General features: G+C 41.8%; 1 protein-coding gene across 3 annotated transcripts in view; it reads left to right on the top strand.

Moving 5' to 3' along the window:
* The window catches only part of LOC126236240 (ATP-binding cassette sub-family C member 4-like), a 352,061-nt gene that overhangs the window by 56,548 nt on the left and 272,090 nt on the right, over nt 1–23,423 (top strand). Inside the window, exon 1 of one of the 3 annotated variants that reach the window (XM_049945383.1) lies at nt 4,383–4,591. The exons of the other annotated variants lie outside the window; for them this stretch is intronic. Coding sequence (XP_049801340.1) covers nt 4,518–4,591 — 74 coding nt within the window. The 5' untranslated portion in view covers nt 4,383–4,517. Of the gene's footprint in view, nt 1–4,382; nt 4,592–23,423 lie in introns of those variants that run through there. 3 annotated transcript variants of the gene reach the window in all.

Below are 23,423 nucleotides of genomic sequence, written 5' to 3'. Positions count from 1 at the left end.
AATCGATTATCAGAATACAGACGTTTAAGACACAGTATAATCGAGAGAAATTTTAAAAGTTTTAAGGTATGATTATGTATTTTGGTGCCGTCACGTCATATGTTACTTACGACGAACGGAGGAGGAGGGGCGCTGGGGAGTATCTCTCATTATTGAAGATCTAGCAGTCAGAGTGATTAATGGTCTGAGTTTAGTGAATTGTCACTAGCTGATGAAACAGACTATTTTTTAGACCAACGTACCTGAGCACGTTGTTCACTTTCCTGCCCACCATCTGGTAGTTTTCTGTACCCAGTGAGAGGCAGAATGTGTTTCTTCCACTTGTCTGAAGAACAGTTTTTTATATATTTTGTGTGTTTTTCATTTCTGGCGTAAACGAGTTCGCAGCAGTTGCAACTGTTTCGAATTATAAAATACGCAGTACGGGCGGAATGCAGGTGCCAGAAATACAGAGGAATAAATCTGTAGACTCCATAATATGCAGATAGTAGTGAAATAACATTCGACAAACGGCAGATTGTGGAGGCCCAACGAATTTCGTGGCAATAAAAGGTTCATTGGCTGTACAACTACTGCCGCCATTAGTATCTATTGAGCATAGACGTAGAAGCATTGGATTTTCGATGAAACAGAGGAGACAGCTACCCGCAGGACCTGTGGTAGAGTGAGGGTGGTTCGGCTTCCAGAGCCTTATCTACTCTAGAACCAATGATAACAGTATTGGGCTATACAGTTCATTGTCCAGAAGTGTGTAGTTCTTATACATTCAGTTGAATATCGCATTATCATCACTTAACATCTAGATCTCTTCATGTCTGATGTCTTTCCCGTCGGACATGTCAATTCACAGCACGATAACCGTTCATTTCACAAATGAGATCATGCCGCAGTGATTTGAAGATCATCACAACGAATTCCATTCTGCCTTTGGCCCCAAAATGCCTCCAGTGGTATATTACTCAGTGCCGTCTGCTAAAGATGTACAGGAATCACCTCATTTTTGTGTGGATATGCAATGGCTCACTTTTACTTGGCCCCTGAGTGGAGGATACTGTGAGCGTAAGCTTGCGATTAGCTTGTACCACGTTGGCTGCTGGGATAAGTTCCGCCTTTTCCTCCCAGAGCAGCCAACTCATACCTTGTGAAAGAAAGGAATGTGTAATGGGTATAAACCTTGCAGAAGTGACACTGAAGTTGATGGCGATTCGCTTGAATGACCAGCTACTGCCTCTTAGCTCATAACACACTGAAGCGTCAGAGGAGCTGGTATAGGCATGCTTATACAGAGATATGTATAAAGGCAGAATACGCGCTGCGGTCGGCAACGCCTATACAAGACAACAAGTGTCTAGCGTAGTTGTTAGATCGGTTACTGCTACTACAATGACTGGTTATCAAGATTACAATGAGTTTGAACGTTGTGTTATTGTCGGCGCACGAAAAAAATGGTTCAAAAGGCTCTGAGCACTATGGGACTCAACTTCTGAGGTCATTAGTCCCCTAGAACTTAGAACTAGTTAAACCTAACTAACCTAAGGACAGCACACACATCCATGCCCGGGGCAGGATTCGAACCTGCGACCGTAGCGGTCTCGCGGTTCCAGGCTGCAGCGCCTAGAACCGCACGGCCACTTCGGCCGGCTTCGGCGCACGAGCTATGAGAGATAGCATCTTCGAGGTAGTGATTATGTGGGAATTTTCTCATACGACCATTTCACGCTAATATCACATTAATATCAGGAATCCGGTGAAACATCAAATCTCCGACATCGCTGCGGCCGGAAAAAGATCCTGCAAGAACGGGACTAACAACAACTGAAGAGAATCATTCAATGGCAGAAGTGGAACGCTTCCGCAAATTGTTGCAGATTTGAATGATGGGGCATCAACAAGTGTCAGCGTACGAACCATTCAACGAAACATCATCGATATGGACTTTCGAAACCGAAGGCCCACTCGTGTGCCCTTGATGACTGCACGACGCAAAGCTTTACGCCTCTCCTGGGCCCGTCAACACCGACATTGGACTGTTGATGAGTAGAAACATTTTGCCTGGTCGGACGGGTCTCGTTTCAAATTGTATCGAGCGGATGAACGAATACGGGTATGAAGACAACCTCATGAATCCACGGACCCTGCATGTCAGCAGGGGACTGTTAAATCTGGTGGAGACTATATAATGATGTGGGGTGTGTGCAGTTGGAGTGATATGGGACCCCTTATAAGTCTACATACAACTCTGACCCTTGACACGTACGTAAGCATCCCGTCTGATCACCTGCATTCATTCTGTCCATTGTGCATTCTGATGGACTTGAGCAATTCCAGCAGGAAAATACGTCCAGAATTGCTACAGAGTGGCTCCAAGAACACTCTTCTGAGTTTAAACACTTCCACTTGCCACCAAACTCGCCAGACATGATCATTATTGGGCATGTCTGCGATGCTTTGCAACGTGCTGTTCAGATGAGATCTCCACCCCGTCGTGCTCTTACGCATTTATGGACAGGCCAGCAGGATTCATGGCGTCAGTTCCCTCCAGCACTACTTCAGACATTAGTCGAGTCCTTGCCATGTCGTGTTGGGGCACTTCTGCGTGCTCAAGGAGGCGCTACACAATGTTAGGGAGGTGTACCAATTTTTTTGGCCCTTCTGTGTATTAACAATCACTACGCACAACACCGTTCACGGATGAGCACTACAGAGGCGTCCAGAAAAATGTAGACACTCTTTGATAGTCAATATTAATAGAACAAGGGAAGGTTGTTTTATGTATCAAAGTGATCCCCATTAGGAGACGGACAACGTGGATGCCGCTGAACTGTTGACCGAACCACGGCTGTCATGTTACCGACGTTACAGTTGCACAGGACGCCTCGATGGTTCGTCGTAGCTCGTTCAGTGTACCTGGCTTCTGTTGATAAATTTCTTTTTCTAAGGTCACCCATAGGCAGGAGTCAAGGCATGTAAGGAATGGAAACCTTGGTCGGTACTCAACAGTTCATCTTCGATCTATCCATCTTCGTGGTAGATTTTCATCCAAGTAGGCCCTGACATCTCTGTGGTGATGAAGGAGAGCGCCATGTTGTTACAGGTAAAATCTTTCATTTCTAAACACATCTTACTTGGCAGGTAAAGTCGATATTTGCAGTATATGAAGATACGCCTCAGCAGTTACGGTACCATCGAAGAAGTATGGGCCAATAAAATCACCCGACGAAGATCACACCACACATTAAACCCAGTAGAATAACATTATTGTCCACGTGAACGTGAAGATTTCCAGGAGTCCAGTACTCACAGTTGTGGGGGTTTACAGTACCGTTCAGTTCGAATTGTGCATTGTCAGACCAGATAACCATCCATGCGAACCGTTCATCTTCGCGAAGCATGCCTTCAAACCACTCACAGTACACCATCCTTCGACCCGCATCCTCATAATTTATAGAGTGTAGCGATCTTGGAATGTGCTCTTTCCACTTTGCGGTTTTCGGAATTCGTCGTACGCTTGATCGGCTTACCCCGTTTCACGTGCACACTGATTCACAGATTTTTGAGGTAACACAGTAAAATGTTACACCGCAGCAGCGCTGGAAGCTGAACTTGTTGATGTTATTGGTCGGTCTGACCTTATCCACATCCTGAACAGTACCGTCGGCTTCAAATTTATCACGAATACGATAAATTGTTGTAGATGTCGGTGGCTGAGTTTCGTACACATTACGCCATTGCCGTTGTACCTCCATCATGTTTCCGCACTTCCAATACCACTTCAATACGGTCTTGCGTTGCTCAGACAGCATTGCTGCATTGTTATCTTTTGGAGAACGCGTACCAAGATCTGCTGAGAAAACAGTGGACTACGCTACCGCACAAAATTGCAAAGACATGTCACTTTGTTTCAAGGATGTTAACTATCAAAGACCGTCTACATTTTTCTGAACCCCTCAGCATATTCACAACGGTTACTTATTGTTACGGCGCACAGTACCGTTACCCCTCTGCATATTCACAACGGTTAGTTATTGTTACGGCGCACAGTACCGTTACGTAGGTAAGACTGGCAACGAGCGTAAACATTCCGGGGCGGCACGAAGTCAGCCACAGAGGGGCTAGGATGAAGTACGCGACCAGTATGAGAGAGTGCCAAAGTTGTACCAACTTGCTACTAGCTAGCTGATCATTCAGTCTGCCTGATAAGTTTAGGTATGACGTGTGGCGTCGCCCATCAACACTATCGCCTACTAAGGTCGATAACTGAAGACGAGAACACAATCACAAAGCGAAACAGTACAATATTATCGCACGCTCCGGCAGTAGCTGATAATGCCTCGTCCGAGCCGTCCCCTCCCCGCGCTGGTCGCACCTGCCCGCACCTGCTAGTCTGATAAGCGCAGCTCCACACTGTGTGCTGCTATATGCGCAGCGTAGTCGCCCGCCATCCTTCCCGGCAGCCAGACGTCACGCAGCGCAGCAGACAGTGACCACCAGCCAGCAGCCAGCACGCCCCAGCGGCCATGGACGCCGGCAAGAAGCGCACCCGCCACAACCCGCGCAAGACGGCCAACCCGCTGTCCGTCCTCTTCTTCTCGTGAGTCGCTACAGCTCCTCCAAGTTTCACTGCAGCACTAGCGCCAGCGGAACGTTGCCCTCACAAGTAGCCACCTGCAAGTGATGCTTGTACATTTCCTACTCGTTATGTCTCGTCGATTTCGTGCCCAGCCTTCCTGTAACTCTGTCTATTGTGTACTGCCTCCTTTTCTACATACGTTTCACGACTTGTTGTTGTTGTGGTCTTCAGTCCTGAGACTGGTTTGATGCAGCTCTCCATGCTACTCTATCCTGTGCAAGCATCTTCATCTCCCAGTACTTACTGCAACCTACATCCTTCTGAATCTGTTTAGTTTATTCATCTCTTGGTCTCCCTCTACGATTTTATCCTCCACGCTGCCCTCCAATGCTAAATTTGTGATCCCCTGATGCCTCAGATCATGTCCTACCAACCGGTCCCTTCTTCTAGTCAAGTTGTGCCACAAACTCCTCTACTTCCCAATTCTATTCAATACTTCCTCATTAGTTATGTGATCTACCATGTTTCACTTCCATACATGGCTACATACTTTCAGAAACGACTTCCTGACACTTAAATCTATACTCGATGTTAACAAATTTCTCTTCTTCAGAAACGCTTTCCTTGCCATTGCCAGTCTACATTTTATATCCTCTCTACTTCGACCATCATCAGTTATTTTGCTCCCCAAATAGCAAAACTCCTTTACTACTTTAAGTGTCTCATTTCCTAATCTGATTCCCTCAGCATCACCCGACTTAATTCGACTACATTCCATTATCCTCGTTTTGCTTTTGTTGATGTTCATCTTATATCGTCCTTTCAAGACACTGTCCTTTCTGTTCAACTGCTCTTCCAAGTCCTTTGCTGTGTCTGACAGAATTACAATGTCATCGGCGAACCTCAAAGTTTTTATTTCTTCTCCATGGGTTTTAATACCTACACCGAATTTTTCTTTTGTTTCCTTTACTGCTTGCTCAATTTACAGACTGAATAACATCGGGGAGAGGCTACAACCCTGTCTTACTCCCTTCCCAACCACTGCTTCTCTTTCATGTCGCCGGCCGACGTGGCCGTGCGGTTAAAGGCGCTGCAGTCTGGAACCGCAAGACCGCTACGGTCGCAGGTTCGAATCCTGCCTCGGGCATGGATGTTTGTGATGTCATTAGGTTAGTTAGGTTTAACTAGTTCTAAGTTCTAGGGGACTAATGACCTCAGCAGTTGAGTCCCATAGTGCTCAGAGCCATTTGAACCATTTTTTTTCTTTCATGTCCCTCGACTCTTATAACTGCCATTTGGTTTCTGTACAAATTGTTTACTTAAATCAATTAGATTATTTCTTTTGTTAGTACCGGAACTTGCCTTGCTTTGACATTCTTTACTGAATGCATAGAGGAACAAGTGTGGGCTAAGAAGTAACATATATATGCTTGAAGAACGCCACCTAAATGGCCTTGAGAAACGCACCGAATGGCGTACAGAAGATAACTCCCCCTGTACATGCATGAATAGTTTGAGTGTGCTGCGTTCAACCAGTGTGCTTTGAGTAGCGGAAGCATGGAGAGATATTGTAGTGCTATGTCAACGCGAGTGCTGTTATCGAATTTTTTACTGCTAAAAGGTGACTCTTAGTGATACTCACTGTTTATAGCGATGCTGCTGTTGATAGGCCTACTGTAAATCAACGGACAGTAAAATTTCGTGGCTGCGCTCCTGGAAAAATCACAATTGTTGAAAAACGCAGCGGACGTTCGATCACTGCCACAGTCGATAAACATCCCAAACTCGTCGACGATTTGATTCAAAATGACCATCGAACCACTCAAAGGCGTATCGAAAACCATATTGAAATATAGAAGGAAAGTGTCGGCTTCATTATTGAACAGTAAGGATACCATAAAATCTGTGCACGATGGGTAACATGCCATCTCGCAGACGAGAACAAGTAGTGTCGACTGGAATGTTGAGAGCAACTTTTGCAGCGCCACCGTGACGAAGCAGACGTCTTTCTTCTGAGAGGATGAGTCATGGGTCCATTATTACCAACCAGAACGGAAAGGACAGAGTGCTGGATACCAACACCCGTCTTCTCCTCAGACGAGAAAGTTCAAAACACAATCATGCGCAAAAAAATCTTTTGACTGTGTTTTGGGACGCTCACCGCTTTTATGTGACCGATTACCCGGTACGAGGAGCATCGGCAAATTCTTCTCAGGACATAAAGACTCTAACTCGAAGTCGAATTTGTCGTGTTAGAAGCAGCCTGGCGCCAGTAATTTGGCGACATGACAACTCTCATTCACACTCCTCGCGCGCAGTTGAAGAGGCTCTGCGTAACCTGAAATTTGAACTGATTCCACATCCCCTTACACTCCCGATATTACGCTTTGAGATTTTTATTTCTTTCACTTTACTCAAGAGAAACCTCACTTGCAATCATTACACCTCAGACGATGAGGCGAAGGCAAGTCCTGGATTCGAAAAAAGTCAGAATGAAGCAGTGATAAAACTTGTTAAACACATCGAGAAATGTGTTAGTGTTAACGGTGACTATGTTGAAAAATGAATGTACGATTTTGAAGCTTAAGGACAGTAATTTAATTTTTATCTGGGCTTCCTGTGTTTTCTCGTGTTCTACAAGCATGTGGCATTACTTTTCAGTCTATCTCGTACAATGTTCCATCGCCACTTGGTGTGTCGAGTCCCACAGTCTTGTTACATAGATCTTTTTTTGGCCATACTCTAAATTCATCGCCTTCTTCCTACTGCCTGATATCTTATTCGAGGATATCCTTGGTTTTCCCCTAAGTTCTCACGTGCACTCTTCCGTAGCGGTGTGATCAGCACACTCCGACTGTTGTCTGACGGTCCCAGGTTCGAGTGCCCGTAACGTCTTTCTCCTCGATCGGAGGATGGCCAGGAGTCCATTCAGCATCGCCTGGCCAATGAACAGCTTCAAAGCTACGCTTTCGAAAGCCAACGTCAACAGTAGGAAGAACGGTGCTCTTACAACAAGGACCTCCAATATTGTTTTGCAATGACGCTGTGGGCATAAAAAGTATCCTTGGTGGATCAGAATCGCGCCGTCGTCTGTACCTGATCGTAACGTTTGAGCGAAGGTCTCTGGGTAGCTGTTAAGCCTTTCTACTTCTTTGCGCTTCCCTTCAGCACTATTCCTGATAGCCTAGTTGGGGCTATACCAACCGTATCCAGTATCACTTGGCTGTTCTGAACTTGATTTCCAAGGATATGGAATCGTTTTTTCTGTGCATTGGACTATTTCTGCATGTCGTTTATGACGTCTTCTGAGATGAAAACTTTTCTTTTCAGAGACCACATGAAACGTTGTACGGTGTATTGTGATTGCTCCTGTACCTGGTTAGTATCATCGCACCTTTTACAACTGCCTGATATTCGAATTTGTTCTTACATATTCCCAATGTTTAGTCTTTTCTCAGTCGCAAACACATCATCTTCTCAATTCTTCCGAACCCTAGTGTCTGGCACCTGAGTCAGTCACGAATTATTTCCGCCGGCCGGAGTGGCCGTGCGGTTCTAGGCGCTACAGTCTGGAACCGAGCGACCGCTACGGTCGCAGGTTCGAATCCTGCCTCGGGCATGGATGTGTGTGATGTGCTTAGGTTAGTTAGGTTTAATTAGTTCTAAGTTATAGGTGACTGATGACCTCAGAAGTTAAGTCGCATAGTGCTCAGAACCATTTGAACAATTTTGAATTCTTTCCACGGCATGCCCTTGCACTGTGCTTGGAGAACAGTGGTCGTTGTGATTTCCTCGATCGAGCTCTTAATTTGTCATAGAGTTCAAATTCCTCATACATGTTTATCAAGTCTATTTTGTCAACTAAATCGAATGCCTTCTTAAAGTCAACAATAAGTTTCTTTCCATGCCACAGTAATAAATTTATTGCAGGACAGTTCCATTTTACAGAATCACTGTCGTTTACAGCACTATCACCCGATTTTGCCTGTTAACCATTTTCAAGCACGTACTTCTGTACTCGTAAATTTTCACCGTCAGCCTTCCTTGGTGTACCTCTGTCATTTTAATATGTAATCACTGCCATAGTAAACCCGAGCGAGAATAACGTTCTACATACGTCAGCGCTTTAGAATAACATTGCTATTGTGATGGTACACGTACATAGTGACAAAAACTCATCACATATGCCACAGGACATTTCCATATCCGTGTTGATTCGACACAGTCCAAAAAAAAAAAAATTGTTCAAATGGCTCTGAGCACTATGGGACTTAAATTCTAAGGTCATCAGTCCCCTAGAACTTAGAACTACTTAAACCTAACTAACCTAAGGACATCACAAACACCCATGCCCGAGGCACGATTCGAACCTGCGACCGTAGCGGGCGGGCGGTTCCTGACTGTAGCGTCTAGAACCGCTCGGCCACTTCGGCCGGCTGGCACAGTCCAATTTACAGTAAACACCTTCTCAGTGACATACCAACATACAGGCACGACAGCCCTGCTGATCGCTTTTAGCGATATGTGCCAGGGATAAACTGCCAACTATTATACTTTATATGTTTTGTTGGTGTGTTCAAAATTATTATTATGTGTGTATTCCACCTCATACACACATACATATTTGTGTTTGTATCTTGCCATTAAGTAAATCATTCTACAACATGAAGTCAAAATTTTAAAATAAACATTTTCAAGAACTGACATTTAAATTTTTCACAACATTTACGAGTTTGTAAGTTGTCATATAACTGCAGATTATCTCGGTACTTATTTGCAACATTATAGCGTTCCATTGCATCAAATGGAACCGTATAAATGTTGCAAATAATTCTCCTGTGCCATTTTATTAAAAGCAACGATATAAACGTTGGAACTAAGTGCCCAGAGAGTCTGCAATTAAATGTGTGATATTATATGACAGTTCACAACCATACAAATCTTGTAAAAATTTTGAATTTCAGTGCTTAAAAATGTTTGTTTTAAAGTTTAGAATTCATTTTCTAGATTGAATACTATGTGAAGTATGTGATTCAGTTGCTCTACCGATGGGTTTTATGCAACCTGAAACGCCTTCAAAGCACATGTGAATTTTTCATGTTCTCTCCCTACCACAAACTATTAGTCCGCCAGAAAAAATGAACAGGACCTTTTTGTAGGAAATTTAATGTAGTTTAATTTTGTTCTGGGATACATTTTCGCTGGACGCCACAATTTTCGAGTTATTCGAGCAAAACGTACAAAAGTGATCGTCCATCGCACCTCCACCACCACACTTATTCCTCATCAGTCACGATTTCTAGTATGTTCTTCGTAGCACTCCCTCCTATCACTGTACAAGAATTTCCGTCCACACGAGCTATTTCCGAAATTCGGCTTTTTTGTCTCTATTGACTGCCAACAGCATACTCGGCTAGTTCGTTAACATTATTAATTTAAACGTACACACGAAATTTATGAAAAAAACATGTGTGAAGTGTTACTGTAAAACTAATTACGTTAACAATTCGATCCAAACTTAACCCTTACAAGAACAGTAGTTTCGCAGTCAGGAGGCCTGACGAATACAACGATGTAATTGTTTATTTTATACCACTAAAAGTCACTAAATTGTTAGGTAAAATTTACACAGCTGTCAGTTTTATAATTTGTAAGTGCTCGACTGAGCTGGTGGCGTAATAAGGCTAGTCAATGAAGACCAAAAGGGATCGAATGTAGGAAACAATTCGTGCAGTCCCAAAATTTTTGTACAGTGGTAGGAGGGCGTGCCATGAAGAACTTACTAGAAATCCTAACCAACAAGGTCTGAGTGTGGGAGCAGAGGTACGTTTGAAGGTCACTTTTGTACGTTATTTTGAATTACTCAAAAACAACGGCCTCTAACGAAAACGTATCTCATTGTAAAATTTAACTACATTAAATTCGCTACAAAATGGTCCTGTTCCTTTTTCCGTAGGACTGTTGGTTTGCACTTAGTGAGCGAGAGACTATGAATGTCTCGTGTATAGTATTTGAAGGCATTGTGGGTTGCATTAAACCCACCGGTAGGGGCAGCTGAATCGCACTGTATACATGGTGTCCCAGGAGGAATGGTCGACATTCAGGAATATGACAGGAACGATCATTCGAAACAAGAAATTCCAGTAAACATGCGTTCTAAAATGCACACATTAACAGCTATGAGTAGTTCTTCACCTTCGGTATTCTGAAACTCTTTGCTTTCCATATTCTGAAAGATAGTACTATGGACCAAAACAAGGAAAAAATCACCAGTAAATATGGGCTCTAAAATGCATACCTTAAGACTTACTGTGAAATCCAACTCTTCTACTGAACAAGTAAGTGCTCGTAGCCCTTAAGGTATGCATTTTAGAGACTTGTTTTCTTGTTGTGGTTCACACTACCTGCTCCAAAACGATGGAGAGCAATGACAGTGCAGTAAAAGAGATTTGTTTCACAGTGTCGAAGATGAAGAAGTGCTCTTAGCTCCTCAGGTATGTATTTTAGAACCAATATTTACTCGACTTCTTTGTTTCGAATGACTGTACTGACCATTCCTCCTGCGACACCCTCTTTAAAAATAATTTGAAACACACCCACAAAAGACATAATAGTGAGACACCATGTCCGTGGCACACATCGATAGTTGCGATCAGCCAGGTACGTTTTTGAGCACCTGCCTACTGTAAACTGCACGGTGTCGAATCCACTAGGGTAGAACAAAGTTCTGAGCGAAACATTACGTTTTTTTATGTTTATATGCGTATGCCACTAAGGCAATAATGTTAATTTAAAGCGTGACTGTTATAGAACGTTGTTTTCTCTCGTGTTTACTGCGACAGCGGTTACGTATTAAAATGACAAATAAAGGATGGAAATTGAAAAGGTTCTATGTGTTGTCAGGAGAAGCAACAAACAATATCCCTCTTTTTGTGCATAACTTATTAGTAGCCAAAAAATTGAGAAGGTATTCTGATACCACAGAATTATGCTGTCCGTTTCACACCCGAAATAAATAATGAGACAAATTAGGAAATGAATAATTTATTTAGAACGTTCTAAGTGCTATACCAGAAAACTAACTGGTTCTAAGTGCCAGTACGAAAGTTTTCGTTCCAGGTGCCATTAGTACTGGGACGCTAAGTTTTATTTGTGGTAATACACATACAGAAGTACTGTGGTAATGTTTTAACTAACAAACTGTACTTAACAAAAAACATTTCTCGCATCTTTTAAGTCTGTTACAGAAGAATAACAAAGTTAAAGTCAAGGAAAAAGTCCCTCAGTATCGTACGCAACATCATTCTTGGGATCAGATGTAAAGTTTACTGTAAACAGTCGTGTGCTGTCGAGGAAGAAATGGCAATAATGTCACTAGGTCTTTCCGTTTTGCAGCTGATAAAGGTGGCTGGTCTTTCATATGAAATACAATATGAGATACCTCGGCTGCGGTTTTCTCTCTTTTGAATACATTGATATGTTTCCATGCTTCTGTTTCAGAGTAAGAAATTTTAATAGCTATTTGAGACTGACGAATGTTAGGGAATTTGATCATACTGCATTTGCAGATTTTACACACCTGCATTTACAACAATGCAACTTAAAAAGCAAAGAAGTCATTTGTCTGCATTTGAATGACATAGAATGGGTTCGTGGCTTCAGGTGACTCAACAGTCTTGCGTAAATCTTGTGGAGCTAAGACCTCTCCGTCCCTCTGCTGTTGTAGGATCTCTGTCGCAGCTCAAAAAGCTGTGCCCACTCATCAAAATCTTGTGCGTTATGTATTCAAACCATCGCAGGCTAAACGGAGGAAACCTTGACGCATGGCACTTGTAACTCCAGAGTGAAGCACTGGAAGGCACAGAGACCACGTACCATTTAATAACACATACTTAAAACACTTTCCCGAATGATGTGGCACCTGGATCGAGTCTAGGATCATCAACAGTTGTTTAATAAACAGAGATGGATAAAAAACAGTCATAAATAAATATTTAAACATAAAGAAAAACCAAAAGAATTAAAGAAATCATTACTATGCAACGAGGTATCGAGATTACAACAGCAGTGAAAAGGCGTTTTGTGAATAAATGGCACTTAGAACGTTTTCAATTGTCACTCATCAAATGTATATTTATGTAGAGTCACGTAGGGTGACAGTGTAAATTTACAAGTATAGTAGCACACACTTGAAAATGTCTAGAAGCCGAAATAAGCCGAACGTGGTGTAAACAATAGTGTTTTTATAGCAGCCAGGGCGGAACATGGAATTCTCCATCAGTGAAATCAACGAATACAGTCACTGATTTTGCCAGCAAGTTCATACGTAAAGCAAGGTTTCTTTGATGTGGTGTTGAATGAAAATTCCCACTACTGTTTCAATGTGGAATCAGCGATGAACTACTATACTGCGAATATCGTTCATGGCTACTTTAGAGAGTTCATAAGAAGGATGTGAGACTGATAACCTCGCCAATCATACTCAGAAAAACTAATACTGAACTACAATTCTTTAGTACGTGTAACTTCTCTACAACAGAAATAACTTACGTGTAGCTTTCCTGGAAATTTTACAGTTTGCAAGAGAGTAATGCGGCCCCCCTCTTCGGTACTGCGTGTGTCTATTAGATCTTTATCAAGTGTGAACAATTGTAAAAAGCTGACCACGTGCGAGTAAGACCCGCACTCAAAGGACTCCATACAAATTTAATTATGCCTGTAGAGAGTTTATGAATCGAATCGAGAACCTTGACGATTTTCGCTTGTTATCGACATTGATACTGGCAAGATATTAGTCCCGGGAATTCCAATACTTTTGAGAAGGTTTTAATTATGAGGCGGAAGTCAGATAACAAATGAGAAAAATACAAGTATTTCTTTGTGTGATACAATTACAAATTAAGAACTTTCTGGAATTTTTCCTTTACTTGCACTGTGAAACTTTCACTCTAGCCACATTTCATGACTCTAGATCAACGTATAAGTTTTAATGAATGAGCTTGCGAGTATCAAAATATGTGACATAAGTGGCAGCGTCTCTTCACTACACTAACTCAGAAGCTTCCTCTCCTTTACACGGCCAGGGTGCTATAGACCTCACTATGTGACATAAATTCCAGCTTTATGTATACCCGTATGAGATAAGCAATCTTAACAGACAGATGACAGACAGTCCCACCACAAATGACCAAGAAATATATTTTTCGTGTGATATAAATACAAATTATCACTTCTTGACAAACTTCATGATTCTAGGTCAACGGGAAGTATCCTGTTGGTCTTGGTGAGTGAGCTTGCGAGTGTCAAACCTTGTAACATAAATGGCCATATTTTTTTACTGCATTGACTTAGAAGCCTAAGTTTCTTACACCAACAAGGGACTATAGACCTTAGTGTGTAATATAAATTTCAACTTAATATGTCAACCAGTTCATGAGGAAAAGTGGTCTTAATAAACGAATGGACATAGTTGAATAACAAACATAAATTATTTTTTTTTCGTGGGATATCTGGCCTTGTAACATTAACCAAAACGGCCTTATTGTGCTGGTACTGCGAACAGCTGATAGCAAGGGGAAACTCCATCCGTTCTATGGAATGGAGCGTGGAATGTTAGATCCCTTAATCGGGCAGCGAGGTCAGAAAATTTAAAAAGGGGAAATGGATAGGCTAAAGTCAGATGTAGTGGGAATCGGTCAAGTTCTGTGGCAGGAGGAACAGGACTTCTCGTCAGGTGAATACAGCCTTATAAATACAAGTCAAACAGGGGTAATTCAGGAGTTTGTTTAATAATGAATCAGAGAATAGGAATGCGGATAAGCTACTATGCACAACATAGTGAACGCTTGTCGTAGCCAAGATAAATACGAAGCTCACGCCTACCACTGAAGTACAAGTTTTAGTTTCCAACTAGCTCCTCACATGATGAAGAGATTGAAGATATGTTTGATGAGATAAAGAAATTATTCAGATAGTTAGAAGGGACGAAAAATTAATTGTGATGGGGGACTGAAATTCGATAGTAGCAAAATGAAGAGAAGGAGAAACAGAAGGTGAATATGGACTGTGGGGAAAGAATGAAAGAGGAAGGCGCCTAGTAGAATTTTGCACTAAGCATAATTTAATCATCACTAACACTTGCTTTAAGAATCATAAAAGAAGGTTGTATATTTGGAGGAGACCTGGAGACACCGGAAGGCTTCACACTGATTATTTTATGGTTAGACAGAGATACAGGAACCAGATTTTAAATTGTAAGTCAGTTCCAAGAAGAGATGTGGACTCTCATCACAATTTATTGGTTATGGACTATAGATTAAAACTGAATAAACAGGAAATAGGTAGGAAATTAAGGAGAAGGGATCTGGATAAGTTGAAAGAACCAGAGGTTTTTGAGAGATTCAGAGGGAGTATTAGGCAATGGTTGACTAGAAGAGGGGAAAGGAATGCAGCAGAAGACAAGTTGGTAGCTTCTGCAGTTCAAACAGTGAAGACACAGGTAAAAAGACGAGGCCTAGTAGAAATCCTTGGCTAACACATGAGATACTGAATTTAACTGATGAAAGGAGAAAATTTTATCATGCTGTAAATGAAGAAGGCGAAAGGGAATACAAACTTTTAAAAAATGAGATTCACGTCAAGTGCAAAATGGCTAAGTACAAATGGCTAGAGGACAAATTTAAGGCTTTAGAAGCATATTTCACTAGGGGAAAGATAGATACTGCCTACAGAAAAATTAAAGAAGACTTTGGGGAAAGGAGAAGCAACTGATGAGTATCAAAAGGGTCAGATGGTAAACCAGTCCTAAGCAAATAAGAGAAAGTTGAAAGGTGGATGGAGTATATAGAGGGTCTACAGAAGGGAGATGAACTTGCAAGCAATTATATAGAAATAGAAGTGGACGTAGATGAAGATGAGATGGGAGATATGACATTGCGAGAAGACTTCGACAGAACTCTGAAAGACCTAAGTCGAAACAAGGCCCTGGCAGTAGACGAAATTCCGTCAGAACTACTGATAATCTTGGGAGATCCAGCTATGACAAAACTCTTCTGTCTGCCGTGCAAGATGTATGAGACAGGCGAAATAACCTCGGACTTCAAGAAGAATGTAGTAATGCCAATTCCTAAGAAAGCAGTTGTTGACAGATGTGAAATTTACCGCACTATCAGTTTAATGAGTCATGGTTGCAAATTTCTGACCCGAATTCTTTGCAGTAGAATGGAAAAACTGGTAGAAGCAGACCTTGGGGAAGATTAGTTTGCATTACGAAGAACTGTAGGAATACGCGAAGTAATACTGACCCTATGACTTACTTTAGAGGACAAGTTAAGGAAAGGCAAACCTACGTTTACAGCATTTGTAGAATTAGAGAAAGCTTTTGACAATGTTGACTGGAATACTCTCTTTCAAATTATGAAGGTGGCAGTGGTCAAATACAGGGAGCGAAAGGCTATTTACATTTTGTACAGAAACCAGATGGCATTTGTAAGACTCGAGGGGCACGAAAGGGAAGCAGTGGTTGAGAAGGGAGTGAGAGAGGGTTGTAACCTAGCCTCGATGTTATTCAATTTCTATACTGAGCGAGCAGCAAAGGAAACAAAAGAAAAATCTGGCATGGGAACTGGAGATCAGGGGGGAAGAAATAAAAACTTTGAGGTGACATCGTAATTCTGACAGAGACAGCAAAGGACTTGGCAGAGCAGTTGAACGGAATGGTCAGTGTCTTGAAAGGCGGATATGAGATGAACATCTACAAAAGCAAAACAAGGGTACTGGAATGTAATCGAATTAAATCAGGTGATGCTAAGGGAATCAGATTAGGAAACGAGACACTTAAATAGTAGCTGAGTTTAGCTATCTGCGGAGCAAAATAACTGATGATGGCCTAAGTAGAGAGGATATAAAGTGTAGAGTGGCAATGGCAAGAAAAGCATTTTTGAAGAAGAGAAATTTGTAACATCAGATATAGATTTTAGAGTTAGAAAGCGTTATATGAAGGTACTTGTCTGAAATGTAGCCACGTATGGAAGTGAAACATGGACGATAAACAGTTTAGATAAAAATACAATAGAAGCTTTAGAAATGTGGTGCCACACAAGAACGCTAAATATTCGATGGGACGATCACGTAACTAACGAGGAAATACTGGGTAGAACAGAGACAAGAAATTTGTGGCGAAGCCTGAGGGGTAGGAGGGATAGGTTGGTAGGACACGTTCTGAGACATCAAAGGATCACCATTTTAGTACTGGAGGAAAGTGTGGGGGAGGGGTAAAAATCGAAGAGGTAGACCGAGAGATGAATACAGTAAGCAGATTCAGAAGGATGTAGGCTGCAGTAGTTATTTGGAGATGAAGAAGCTCGCACAGGATGGAGCAGCTATGAGAGCTGCAGCCAACCGGTCTTCAGACTGAAGACTACCACACAGCACAATTACAAATTAACAACTTTCGGATTCTTTCCCTTTAATTGTACTGTGGATCCTTACTTCTTATCAAATTTCGTAATTCTAGGTCAATGGCAAGTACCCCGTAGGTTTTGACGAGCGACTTTGCGAGTATCAAATTATATGACATAGATGGCCATACCTGTTGACTGCTTTGACTTAGAAGCTTAATTTTGTTACACAGCGAAGGGACCTCATGGCGGTGGTGAGAAACAAAAAATATTCAACACAGTTACGTGGGAATTTGAAAATTCCCAAGACAGCGGTGATGGGTAATTAAAAAAAATAAAAATAAAAAGCTGAATAAAGGAAACATGGTGGAACTAGCCCAGTTGTTCTTTGAGTTCCACTAATGTTACAATCAGAGATAGCGCCACGTTAAAAATATCAGAACAATCTGAGTTTTGCTTCATGCCCAAAAGTACCCAAACAGGCTGAGTTATTTATGAGAACTATATAAAGATACTGACAGTACTGCAGTGTTTCCAGGTCTAAAATGTATTATTAATAAAAAAAACATATTATTCACCACATATTTCCATAAATTGCTACCATATTCCAAAGTATTCGATTATTAATCAAAAATACTTAAAATTTTTTCAGTACTGATGTAACTTAGCACTGGTGATTGTTGTTGTTGTTGTGGTCTTCAGTCCTGAGACTGGTTTGATGCAGCTCTCCATGCTACTCTATCCTGTGCAAGCTTCTTCATCTCCCAGTACCTACTGCAACCTACATCCTTCTGAATCTGTTTAGTGTATTCATCTCTTGGTCTCCCTCTACGATTTTTACCCTCCACGCTACCCTCCAATACTAAATTGGTGATCCCTTGATGCCTCAGAACATGTCCTACCAACCGATCCCTCCTTCTAGTCAAGTTGTGCCACAAACGTCTCTCCTCCCCAGTCCTATTCAGTACCTCCTCATTAGTTATATGATCTACCCATCTAATCTTCAGCATTCTTCTGTAGCACCACATTTCGAAAGTTCGATTCGCTTCTTGTCCAAACTAGTTATCGTCCATGTTTCACTTCCATACATGGCTACTCTCCATACAAATACTTTCAGAAACTGGTGATCTGACTTACAAATAACGTGCTAAGCGGGCAGTCGATATTTCATCCTAGGCCTACATGAGGCTATGCGTAAGAATGAATCTGACCAAACACTATTTAGAGGGAGAAGAAGATACTTCATCAATCAAATATAAATAACGTTATTGATTGACTGATACAGTTTTTTTTTATTTGGAACCTACCTCTGGCAGCAAGTTTGTCCAGAGGCGTCATATTTTCTGACAATTTAGCTCAACAAACCTTACTAAAAATGGTGCATTTTTTGAGATCCTTAATGTGTTGTAATACTTAAACTACATGTTTTCGTAATACTCAACTATAACTTTGTAATGCTTCAGATATGAAATGTAAACACAAAATGATCAAAGAGAATGATGGACAAGATTCCACAGAGAAAGGGCAGTTCAGTATCTCAGAAGTATGACCTTCTCACCAAAATAAAATTATATTTCAAAATATATAAAGATTTCGAGCACAAAACGCATGCAGGCTGCTTATTAAATACGAAACTATAATTGCAGATCTCTGATAATGAGTAAAAATTTGATCTGTCCACCAAAATAAAACTGCCTGTATTATTTTTCAAATACATAAATATTCGGAGTACAAATTACATGTGGCACTTAATTTTTGTGTTCAGAAAATACATATGGCTCCCTATTGGCATTACTGATATAACTAAGACGTTAAGGTGCACGTACCAACTAGTTAGCTTGATCTCATTTTACTCTTAGGAAAAGTGATTAAAAGTCGCTATAAAAATTATTTTCCAAACTCTTACATTTGCTAAGTTTGAAAAATGGTTGAAAAATCGAACACCTTGTAAACATAAACAAAATAACATTAAACGTAATTAGAAATATGTGTTAAATCAGAGAAAACATTATCTAATTTAAGAGACAGGTATAATATAACATCTTCCAGAAGGTTACAAAATTCTGTTTTTACAATGCTGAGCTGCTATAGAATGTTCCTGCAGGCCTTGTTTCTGACAGTTTGTTCCGGGACGTTAAAGAAAAAGACTAATTCATTTCCTCCCAGAAGTTTCATCTTTGAAAGAGTGTTCAAAACTATTTCTCCTCTCACTTGTACGGCCATTCTCCAAAAGTCGTTACGAGTAAGCCCAAAGAAAGAAGCTGTCATAGCAAGACAACAGTAAATCAGCTCTAGTTCAAGAACTTTACCCAAAATTCTAGGTCTGTCTTTTTTTTTTTTTTTTTTTTTTTCTGCTTCCTCCTTCCTCATGTGTATTGCAGTTCCTGTTGGGCGATCTCTTAAGTGTTGTTTCTGGAACATTAACATGCTTATTGGTCTTCTTCCAACCAATATTCGTTTTCTGAACTGCGTCAATAGCTTTAGTCATTTTAGACGGATTCCAGTTTCTTTGATCTATATTCGCCATTATCCTCTTGGAATCTGCAAGAGATTTCAAAAGGGATAAGTCTGTGTACTAATACAGGCAGACCTTAAACATAAAAAAGTAAGGATCGAGTTCAAGCTACTGAAGGGAGTCTAGTTTATGCAACTGCAGCCTATCATTTTTTGTTTGATGTAATAAATTTTTAACACAGTATCTAAATGAAACGGTTGGTCATAAACATTATCCGTAACTCTTACTATTCAAAAACACGCGTAAATGGGAAGGACTTTTGTTATTGTTGTTGTTGTTGTTGTTGTTGTTGTTGTTGCGGTCTTCAGTCCAAAGACTGGTCTAATGAATCTCTCCAAGTTACTGTATCCTGTGCAAGCCTCCTCATCCCCGAATAACTAGTTCAACTTACATCCTTGGGACCCTGCTTACTGTACTCATTTCTTGCTCTCCTTCTATGATTTTCCCTTCTCTCCTTTCCCTCCAGCAATAAACTGGTGATCCCTTGATGTCTCAGAATATGTCCTATAAATCAATTCCTTCTTTTAGTAAAGTTGTGCCACAAATTTCTTTCCTTTCCAGTCTTATTCAGTACCTCCTCATTAACTGCAGGTCTACCCATCTAATCGTCTGAATTTTTCTGTAGCACCACATTTCAAAAGCTTCTATTCTCATCTTGTCTGAACTGTTTATCGTCCATTTTTCACTTCCATACTAGTAGGCCACAATCCAGACAAAATACCTCCAGAGATGACATCCTAACACAAAAAATGGTTCAAATGGCTCTGAGCACTATGGGACTCAACTGCTGAGGTCATTAGTCCCCTAGAACTTAGAACTAGTTAAACCTAACTAACCTAAGGACATCACAAACATCCATGCCCGAGGCAGGATTCGAACCTGCGACCGTAGCGGTCTTGCGGTTCCAGACTGCAGCGCCTTTAACCGCACACATAAACGGAGATGTTGTTAACAAATTTCTCTTCTTCAGAAACGCTTTTCTTGTCATTCGCTAATTGCATCTTTTACCCTCTTCAACCGTCATCAATTGTTTTAGTACTCAAATAGCAATACTCTTCTATTACTTTTAGTTTCTCGTTTCCTAATCTAGTTCCCTCTGGTTTAATTCGAATACATTCCGTTAGCCTTGTTTTGCTATTTTTGACGTTTATCTTTAATCTTCTTTCAAAACACTGTCCATTCCATTCAACTGCTCTTCCATGTCCCATGCCTTCTCTGCCAGAATCACAACGTCATCGGCAAACTTCAAGGTTTTTTTCGCTTCTCCATGAACTTGAATTCTTTCTGCTGATTTACTATGATTTCCTTTCCTGCTTGCTCAATCTACATCTACATACATACTTCGCAAAACACCGTACGGTGCGTGGCGGTTGGTACCCTGTAGCATTACTAGTTATTTCCTTTCCTGTTACACTCGCAAATACACTGCTGGCCATTAAAATCGCTACACCACGTAGGTGACGTGCTACAGACGCGAAAGTTAACCGACAGGAAGAAGATGCTGTGATATGCAAATGATTAGCTTTTCAGAGCATTCACACAAGGTTGGCGCCGGTGGCGACACCTACAACGTGCTGACATGAGCAAAGTTTCCAACTGATTTCTCATACACAAACAGCAGTTGACCGCCATTGCCTGGTGAAACGTTGTTGTGATGCCTCGTGTAAGGAGGAGAAATGCGTACCTTCACGTTTCCGACTTTGATAAAGGTACGATTGTAGCCTATCGCGATTGTGGTTTATCCTATCGCGACATTGCTGCTCGCGTTGGTCGAGATCCAATTACTGTTAGCAGAATATGGAATCGGTAGGTTCAGGAGAGTAATACGGAACGCCGTGCTGGATCACAACGGCCTCGTATCACTACCAGTAGAGATGACAGGCATCTTATCCGCATGGCTGTAACAGATCGTGCAGCCACGTCTCGATCCATGAGTCAACAAATGGGGACGTTTGCAAGACAACAACCATTTGCACCAACAGTTCGACGACGTTTGCAGCGGCATCGACTATCAGCTCAGAGACCATGGCTGCGGTTACCATTGACGCTGCATCACAGACAGGAGACCCTGCGATGGGGTACTCAACGACGAACCTGGGAACACGAATGGCAAAACGTCATTTTTTCGGATGAATCCAGGTTCTGTTTACAGCATCATGATGGTCGCATCCGTGTTTGGCGACATCACGGTGAACGCACGTTGGAAGCATGTATTCGTCATCGCCATACTGGCGTATCACCCGGCGTGATGGTATGGGGTGCCATCGGTTACACGTCTCGGTCACCTTTTGTTCGCATTGACGGCACTTTGAACAGTGGACGTTACATTTCAGATGTGTTACGACCCGTGGCTCTACCCTTCATTCGATCCCTGCGAAACCCTACATTTCAGCAGGATAATGCACGACCGCATGTTGCAGGTCCTGTACTGGCCTTTCTGGATACAGAAAATGTTCGACTGCTGCCCTGACCAGCACATTCTCCAGATCTCTCACCAATTGAAAAGTCTGGTCAATGGTGGCCGAGCAACTGGCTCACCACAATACGCCAGTCCTACTCCTGATGAACTGTGGTATCGTGTTGAAGCTGCATGGCAGCTGTACCTGTACACGCCATCCAAGCTCTGTTTGACTCAATGCCCAGGCGTATCAAGGCCGTTATTACGGCCAGAGGTGGTTGTTCTGGGTACTGATTTCCCAGGGTCTAAGCACCCAAATTGCGTGAAAATGTAATCACATGTCAGTTCTAGTATAGTATATTTGTCCAATGAATAGCCGTTTACCATCTGCATTTCTTCTTGGTGTAGCAATTTTAATGGCAATTTTAATGTAGCATGCAGGTCTGGAGATAAGGCCAGTGCTCTCTGTTTTCTTGCCGAGGGGTCTCGTGTGAGATGTGGAGGCACTGCCGGCAGCGACTGAGCGTATTGAGTGCACCTTGCTGCAAACCGTGGCTCATTCCGTCTGACTGGGTTCAGATGTCATCCCCGGCTGTTAACAGACGGATGGCTGATTTTATGAAGATAGTTAACCTCGGTCGTGGGGTGGAAGCAGACCTTTGTAGTATATTTTCCAGAACCCATCGCGGGACTCTGTTCTTTGTTTGGAGCCGAGAGGAAGGCTTAAACCAGAGGCTAAGACTATTCTGCGACTATCTTCAATGCGACTTTCTCGACCTATGCTTCTGGGTGGAGAAATGTATAACACTTCTTAATACGTCAGGTGTGCGCTGCTGGCAGGACGCTACTAGCACGGTAGCAGATTACGTCTGACACGCACATGTGAGATTTTTGGAATAGAAAAATCCATTCATATGCCCAAAAAGAGGCGTTCCCAGTCCATACGTGGTAGCACTCGTCACAGAGGATTGGAGAAAGAAAACGTTAATATCGTATTAGGTAAATGCAGGAGCGTCTATGGCAAGAACCCGGAACCTGTCTCGCTAATAAAAGGTAACAATGCCCAGATAGTACTGCGAACAGAAAGCTGGATGAAGCCAGATGTCAGCAGCAATAAAGTTCGAAATTCCGACTGGAGTCTCGTATATCGCAAAGATAGGTTTAAAGCTGGTGATGGAAGCATGTTTATAGCAATAAAAACTAACATAACATCTAGTGAGATTAGTATAGATTCAGATACGAAATAGTTTGGGTGAAGGTAAGTGTTAAAGGTGGATCAAATATGATCCTCAGATGTTTCGTAGATCCTCTGTGTCACCAGAAGTAGTGGCAGAACATCTAAGAGAAAACTTGAAAAATATATTGCGTAAGTTTCCTGGTCGTGTTATAATTTTAGGAGCAGAGTTTAACTTATCAGCTATAGACTAGGAGACTAAATTGAGTATGCTGGCTAGTAGGGACAGAGAGCCGTGTGAAATTGTTTTAAGTGCTTTATCAGAAAATTACTTTGAGCATTTATCAGAGAACCGACTCGTCAAGATA

This window comes from Schistocerca nitens, chromosome 2 (assembly GCF_023898315.1).
Source record: "Schistocerca nitens isolate TAMUIC-IGC-003100 chromosome 2, iqSchNite1.1, whole genome shotgun sequence".
Lineage (NCBI taxonomy): Eukaryota > Metazoa > Arthropoda > Insecta > Orthoptera > Acrididae > Schistocerca > Schistocerca nitens.
This window is presented reverse-complemented; position numbering and strand designations above follow the sequence as displayed.